We start from the raw sequence: 8103 nt of genomic DNA, 5'->3' as shown, positions 1-8103 counted from the left end.
CATAAAGCCAGACTCTGACACACACAGCAGCGTGCGTGCATGCTTTCCATGGACACAGAATTTGCACTGCAAATGCCTAACATCTATACAAATGAAGAGACAGACACCTGGTCTTTGATGCAGCCAAACAAACAGGGTAACAATTCCCTTTAACCCAGATCAACTACAGAGCATGTGCGTTTGCACACAGAAGACGCTAATACACAATCAATGCATAGTCACATAGACTCCGACTCAACAGGATGATATCCCACGCACACCTCCCATCACAGACCACTTTACAGCCATAGACACATTTCAAAATAGAGGCACAGGGTTATTTCTAGTCGGTCAGCTTGACGCAGCCTCCAGCCACAGGGCCGACGTGTAGATGGAAATATAGACACGCAGATGAATATGCAGCCAGGAAGACAAAGATACAGTCCTATCACTGCAGTTACAGATGCATTAGCCTGGTTACAGAAAGTCCCACAGATTGGATATAGCCCTGCAGACACAGCTGTATAGATCAGCTCTAAGCACTAAGATGCCATTACAGAGGCACAGACACAGCTGTCCAGACTTAGTTACAGCTCCAGAGATTGGATACAGCTTACAGGTGGCTACAGAGCTTCCGGCTCAGAGGTAGCCAGAGTGTAGACTCAGCCTTCATTGGTTACCAAGATCAAACAGGGTTGGTGAGAGGAGAAACCTGCTTGTTAAGAGCTGATCCCTTTGCGAGCTCTGGTGGCCTAGTGGCAAGAAGCTGCACTGCAATCCCAGAGGGGCATGGTTCAAATCCACCAGATGACCTGCTGAAGAAGGAGGAATAATCGCCTCCTGTACCAGTCAGATCTGATTTGACAGTACACACATAAAAAATAATTAATAACAATAAAAAAGAGCTGAGACCTTCCCATAGTCAACTTAGGGGGACCTCAGGGACAAATATTTCAATTTTGCCCTCACCTCATTCTGTTGGTTCCTCTCAATTGACCAGGAAGTCTTGATGCTATCATATAGATGGGTCCTAGGTCCTTTGGGTGACGCAGGTGGTCAGCACTCAGCCATTAGTCTAATGGAACCCTGGTGGCCTAGTGGGTAAGGAGTTGCACTGCCAACCAAAAGTCAGGAGGTTCAAATCCACGAAGGAGGAAGATGAGCAATCTCCTTCCATGTGACTCACAGACTCAGAAAACCTGCTGGAGGTTCAGCCCTGAGCCTGTTGCAGCTCCACGTCAGTGAGTCGATGTTGAGTTTTCATTAACCTCGAGGCTGTTTCAAACTCATCCAGTGATCCCACAGAAGAAAGGCCTGGCAATCTGCTTCTGTAAGGATTTCCACCGCGAGAACTCCATGGAGTAGTTCTACCCTGTGACCCATGGAGTTACTGTGTTTTGACAGTGACTTGATAGGAACAGGTTTACTGGGTTTGTTTTGTTTTGTTTTTTACATTTTTTTTTCCATCGGGGAGGTCAAACTCCTAGGACACAGAACCTCTTAAGGGCAGAGGGGCCACTCAACGTTGTCAGGCTCCCATAATTTGTGTTGAGGTCTGAATAAAGGAAAAACAGGTCCATGGTCTCTTATCTGCACTTTGGAGAAACTGCAGCTTCTAAAAATGAAATTACTTTCCCTCCCATAAATTTAGAGCAAATTTACTTGGCAGCAAAACATGACCTGAACTAATGCAAGGCTATTAATAGCCTTTATTTATTCCACTTAGTTAAATATTCATTCATTTGGCTGCAGAAATGTTAATGAGTTGGCCGGTGAGGTGACAGCCCCAAACCCTGCTGGGGAGTGTTTTGAAATACACAATATATGCACCAATTAACTGTCTAAAAATGTGGAAAATGCTGAAACACATCTAGATGCCAGCTGTCCAGCGAGCTATCATGGGGCTGTGAAAAGCTTTCTTTATAAAGCAACAAGTAGCTTTAAGGTGCCCTGGTGACACAGTGTAAGGCATGCTGTGCTGCTAACCAAAAGGTCAGCAGTTCAAATCCACCATTCTCTCATCAGGAGAAAGGTGAACAGTGTCCTCCCTTACAGATGGACAGCTTTAGAAATCCAATGGAAGTGTGCCATAAATCAGAAGCACCTTGTTAGTAGTGGGTTTGGGTTTGCTCTTGGGAGCTCTGGTGGCCTAGTGGTAAGAAGCTGCATTGCAATCCTGAAGGCACCCGGTTCAAATCCACCAGTTGCCCTGCAGGGTAAGGGTGGGTAATCTCCTGCCGTGCAATTAACTGCCTCTGAAAACCTGCTGGAGAGTCAGCTATGGATTGGTTACAACTCGAAGGTACAAAACAACAACAACAACAACAACAACACGAACCTGTCTAAAAGCTAGACTTCTTGAAGGGCCCAGTTAAGTGCTCTGCGACTAACCAACTTGTTGACAGAGTCCACTCACTGGTGCCTCAGAATAAGGACGTATTGGTCTGTTCTTCAGGTCAACTTCTGAACACTTCATGGCGTATGGTTCTACTCTGATACAGGTGGGACCACCGTGAGTCAGAATCGATGCAAAGGCAAATGGTTCGGATTTGGTTCTACAGAAATAAACTCATTTAATCCTGACTATCTTGTCAGGAGGGGCTGGTGTCCCAGTTGAGGAAGTGGAGACACAGAGAGGTGAAGTGACTCGGCCAAGGTCACACAGCCAGGAAGCAACAAGGAGGGACTTTACACCCAAGTGTCCCAGCTCCAGAGCCCATGGTTTTAACCACTGTTCACTAACTTCCAGACCTTGCTTTTTTCAGAACAATACATGGATTCGAGACCCTGAGGACAGTGGGTCTGTGCATTTGGGGACCCCAGGTCCATCCAGTGGGGGCCTAGCCTCCCAGAGTGGAGATAACTCCAGCGACCAAGGTGAGAAGCTTGAGAGACAGGGAGGGACGAGGGAGTCGGAGGATCAAAGTCAGACTGGAATTAAGACAGAGGGGGAAGGGAGGCTGGGATGTGGAGTTGCGGTCTTGGAGCAGGGTTCTTGGCTACTTAGTGCACGTGGCCTTCACTGTCCACAGACACAGTGTGATGCTTTTCTTCCTCAGGAGACGGGCTGGATACAAGCGTAGCCTCCCCCAGCTCTGGAGGGGAGGATGAAGAGTTGGACCAGGAACGACGTAGGAGCAAGAAGAGAGGCATCTTCCCCAAGGTGGCCACCAACATCATGCGGGCCTGGTTGTTCCAGCATCTGTCGGTGAGAGACGTGTGATTCAGGGATGCAGGATGGGAACAGAGAGACGGACCACAGGGAGGATGAAACTTGACAGATACCCAGAGGCAGGAGACTTAAGTGAGACACAGACACACATACACATACACAGACACACACACACATAGACAAGGATACGCTTAATGGAGAAAATCTCAAGGAAGTGCATGCAGGCTGATGTGAGGGCTTCCTGTGTACCAGGAACAATTTAGAGTGTCTTCATTATTACTGGTTTTTCTTTCATTTTTAAAAATAATTTTAATGAACATTTATAGAGATTTTGGATTTCCATTCATTCATTGTTGCACTTTTCTTCCTGCCCAGCCCTCACCCCCGTCCCCGCCCCAGTTAGCTCCTGTCTTTGAAAAGTAAAAGAAAAATTCCTTCTTCTTTTTTTTAAATTTTTATTATATTTTGTGTGTGTACCATCAAATCTGATCTGACTGGTACAGGAGGAGATTGTCCCTCCTTCTTCAGCAGAGCATCTGGTGGATTTGAACCGTGTGCCTCTGAGAAATTCCTTCTTTGGTATACAATCCCCCCTCACCCCTCCCACTGCCCCAGGTATACTCCACTATGCACCCTTAATTTTGGACTCCTTTGATAACTATAAAACCCTATCATATATCACTTTTAAATTATTCTCTCCCTCATCTGTTTCAATGCAGTATACACAATTTATCCAGTTTTTCTGTCTTACCCAACCCTGATATCAGTCCCATTCTACAACAGTGGCACCATGCAGTATTTGTCCTTTTGTGACTGAGATATTTCACCCAGCATAATGTCCTCCAGGGTCACCCAATTTGAATAATATTGCATGAGTTCCTTGTTTTTCAAGCAGCATAGTATTCCATTGTGTGAATATACCACAGTTTCTCTATCCATTCGTTTGTTGATGGGCACCTGGGTTGTTTCTAACTCCTTGCTATTGTGAACAAAGCTGCAATAAACATGGGTGTGCTATTACTGGTTTTTAAATGAGCATGTTGTTGTTGTTATGTGCCATCGAGTTGTCTGCAACTCATAGTGACCCTATATACAATAGCTCTGAACCTCACCTTATCCTGAGCCAGTCTCACTGACTCCAAAACACACTGCCAGCCCCATTACCCCTGTTACTGTGTCAATCCATTTCATCCAAGGTCTTCCTCTCCTGCATTGTCCCTCCATCCTTCTGAGCATGATGTCCTTCTCCAAGGACTGGTTATGTGCCCAAAGTACGTGAGATAGAGCTTCAAAGTCCTCTGAGGAGAAACCTGATTTCATCCTCCCCAGGACAGATCTGTCAGTTTTCTTGGTGGTCCATGGTATGTTTACTCTTTTCCAGCACCACAACTCAAAGACACCTATTCTTCTATCTTCATGAAGACAGAGACAGAAAAAATACAATACACCAGTTCAACAGTTTCTCCACGCACAATTCACTGACAGTGGTTACATGTTTCCAGTCAGCTACGTTTCTTACATCCTGTTCTCAATTATTTCACCATCACACTACCTCACTCTCCTCTGAGCTTCTCATCCAACCTTTCAAGTTGCTCCTATAAATGTGTCTTACATGGTTATTTCTTTTAAAAAGTACAATGTTTTGAAGCAGATGTGCTTTGCTACTCCTTTGGTTCAAAGAAGACTTTAGGAATGTTTGTTTTGATTTAAGGTTTAAAGTATTTTTAAAAATATCTCAGAGTAGTAATATCAAGAGCTCATCCAACTTAACTGAGTCCAGAATATTGGAATTCCATGAGAATTTTAAATTCTTTTCTGCATTCTCCCCCTTTTGATCTAAATTTTCTTGTAAAGGCAATTAGTCTTGTATTCCAGTTTCTCTTCCAATTTCTGGCTGTCTATATTCCCATGCTGCTCTGAGTGCATACAGAGCAATTGTAGCATCTAAAGTTACCCTCAGCTAATTAGGGTGTTTAATTCATTCATTTCCTTCTATAGTCCATCCATCCATCCATCCATCCACCCACCCAGCCACCCACCCACCCATCCATTCCTCTATCCATCAATCATTTCCCCACCCATCACCTATTCAAAATAGGGGCGGTGGAATCTGTGACTGTCTCCTTTGTACTTAGAGACAGGGGCACAGAGAGGGCAAGGGATTTGCCCAAGATCACACAGCCAGAAATGAGTTCAAATACACAATAATGTTTCCTCAGCCACTACACCACACTACCTCAGAGAGACTGGACAAGCGAGACAGAGAGAGACCTAGAAAGGCTGAAACAGAGATAGGGAGAGGTATGGGCAAGTCAAAGCCAGCCAGAGGGGGACAGACAGTCACTGAGGGACTGAGAAATACAGTAACTCAGGCTGGGAGGCACTGGGTCACAGAGAGATAGTGAGTCTCAGAGAGCTACAAGGTGAAGGTCAAACAGACTTGGAGAGGGACATAGGGCAACAGAGGCAAAGAGTGAGTTCCAGAGGGGCTGAGAGATAGTGCAAGAGACTGAACCAGGTAGAGAAAGACAGGGAGAGGCAGGGGGAGGGTGAAACAGAGACAGGGCCCTCGAAGGAGACAGAGAAAGGGAGATGGAGAGAGGTAGGAAAAGGAGGGATGGCGGGAGGAAGACGCAGACTGAATCAGAGAAACAGGAAGAGGGAGGGGGGCACACACAGAGATCCTGATGGAGGGGACTGTCCAGCCACGCCTCTCGCCTGACAGCTCCCTAAGTGGGGCGGCCAATTAGCCTCTAATTGCTGGAAGAGGCGGGACGCCTGGGGAGTAATTGCCTGGAGCGGGCAGAACGTCTGCGCTGCGCTCACTCCCAGGCCTGCCACAGACTGGGGAGGAGGGGGGAAGCTGGTGGATTTTGGGGGACCAGGCGGGGAGCAGGCAGGCAAGTGACTCTCGCTGGTGGTCGCAGCACCCGTACCCCTCAGAAGAGCAGAAGAAACAGCTGGCACAAGACACGGGGCTCACCATCCTGCAAGTCAACAACTGGTGAGCAAGCTGTGAGGAAGGTGGCTATGGGGAGGCGCCGGGCGCTGTCCGTGGTGCTGAAGGCGCCGCGCCGCCCCTCAGAGCCTCGCTCTGCCCCTCCTTGGTCTTCTCTGCCCTTCATCCTGTCTGCGCCTTCATCTGGCCCTCTCCCACTCTTTTTACACCCCTCCATTTCCCTGACGTCCACCCAGGTTCATTAACGCCCGGAGACGAATTGTACAACCAATGATTGACCAATCCAACCGTACAGGTAAAGGGTAAAGGTGGGGCGGGACGACCTGGGACTCCCCGGGAGTGTCCCAATCAAGACCCAGGCATCTTGGGGCTCAGTGTGCACCCCTCAAACCTTTCCACAGGGCAAGGTGCAGCCTTCAGCCCCGAAGGCCAGTCCATGGGGGGCTACACAGAGACTCAGCCACACATGACCAGCCGGCAACCAGGTAAGGCCCAGCCCTCTAGGATAAGCCACGCCCCGTGATAGGCCGCGCCCCCTTCCCAGATGCCCAGCCTCTGAAATGGAGTTAATGAATAATGCAGCACCTTTATTTGCATAACAGGGGAGGAGGAGGAAGGTACAAATGCCTGAGCATCACATTTCCATGTACAGTTCACATCTGCAGGCTCCACTGTATTGGTGGTTCAGTGGTAGAATTCTCACCTTTTTTTTTCCATCTTTTTTTTTTTTTAATTTTTGTGTGCGTGTACCGTCAAATCAGATCTGACTGGTACAGGAGGAGATTGTCCCTCCTTCCCCGGCAGAGCATCTGGTGGATTCGACCTGTGTGCCTCTGGGATTGTAGTTGCAGCTCCTTGCCACTAGGCCACCAGAGCTCCCCTTCCATCTTATTTTTATTCCAACTCTCTCCACACCCAGTCTCAAAACACTGGCATGTTCTCGTTGTGAATTCTCACCTGTGCAGGAGATCCGAGTTCAATTCCTGACCAGTGCTTCACATGCAAAGCTCCTGTTCAACTCTCAGGGTTGCTATGATGCTGAGTATGGTTCAGCAGAGCTTCCAGGTCAAGATGAACTAATACAGTGACCACTCTGGTTCACAGCAGCTTGAACCACAGCTGAGCCCAGACATCGCATAAGAGCGGGCCATGTTTCATTCCATTGTGCCTGGAGGTGCCGTGACACCAGGCAGCAACCACCCCTGTAAAAGATGCTTCAGGCGCCATGACAGAGGGCCACCTAGTGGAGGAAGGGGAAAAAGGGATTTAGGGGCACGTGGGGTGTATCTGGTGAAGACCCTTTTTTAATGGATGAAAATAATCTTGTTTTCCAGGATCAATGGGGATGAGTTTGAACTTAGAAGGAGAGTGGCATTATCTATAGATGCTGGATTCAGGATATGCGTGAGTGTCCAAGGTCTGGGTGCACAGAGTTAGGGGTTATGGAATTCTCAAGCCTCCCTGAGGTCTCTACACTCCACTAGTGAGCTCATCTTGGGGAAGACAGGGCAGGATGCACCGAGACTTGGTGGAAGGTTATCCATTCAACTACCCACCCACCCACCTACTCATCTATGATCTATCCATACACCTGTCTATCCTGCTTCCCTCCACTCCCCACTCCCATCCATCCCCACCCCCCCAACCTCCCCACTAATCTATTCATCCATCCATCCATTCACCCTTCCCCACCCCACCCCACACCCCTATCCCTCCACCTCACCCGTTCATTCCCCTCTTCAATCTATCCACCTACCATCCATCCTTCCACCCATCTATCCACCATCCTTCCACTTACCCATCTAGATATATCCCTCCATTAGTCAACCATGCAGATGACACAACCCTGCTTGCTGAAACTGAAGAGGACTTGAATCACTTTTTGCAGAAGGTCAAGGAGTGAAACCTCAATATGGATGAAGCTTAACATAAGACAAAAACAAAACCAAAAACCCAACAAAGATTCTCACCCCTGGGCCAATTAGCAACATCA

At 47.8% G+C, this 8103-nt stretch overlaps 1 protein-coding gene across 2 annotated transcripts in view; it reads left to right on the top strand.

The window, feature by feature from the left end:
* MEIS3 (Meis homeobox 3) overlaps nucleotides 1-7500 on the top strand; it is a 19455-nt gene extending 11955 nt beyond the window's left edge. For both annotated transcript variants that reach the window (XM_006898635.1, XM_006898634.1), the window contains exons 7-12: nucleotides 2745-2856; nucleotides 3039-3187; nucleotides 6079-6155; nucleotides 6347-6405; nucleotides 6512-6595; nucleotides 7445-7500. In XM_006898635.1, coding sequence (XP_006898697.1) covers nucleotides 2745-2856; nucleotides 3039-3187; nucleotides 6079-6155; nucleotides 6347-6405; nucleotides 6512-6595; nucleotides 7445-7494 — 531 coding nt within the window. In that variant the 3' untranslated portion in view covers nucleotides 7495-7500. The remainder of the gene's footprint in view (nucleotides 1-2744; nucleotides 2857-3038; nucleotides 3188-6078; nucleotides 6156-6346; nucleotides 6406-6511; nucleotides 6596-7444) is intronic.
* Nucleotides 7501-8103: the final 603 nt, after the last annotated feature.

This window comes from Elephantulus edwardii, unplaced genomic scaffold, assembly GCF_000299155.1.
Source record: "Elephantulus edwardii isolate Elephantulus edwardi_28Jun2011 unplaced genomic scaffold, EleEdw1.0 scaffold00236, whole genome shotgun sequence".
Taxonomy (NCBI): domain Eukaryota; kingdom Metazoa; phylum Chordata; class Mammalia; order Macroscelidea; family Macroscelididae; genus Elephantulus; species Elephantulus edwardii.
The sequence above is the reverse complement of the archived record's forward strand: the minus strand, read 5'-3'. Positions and strand labels throughout refer to the sequence as shown.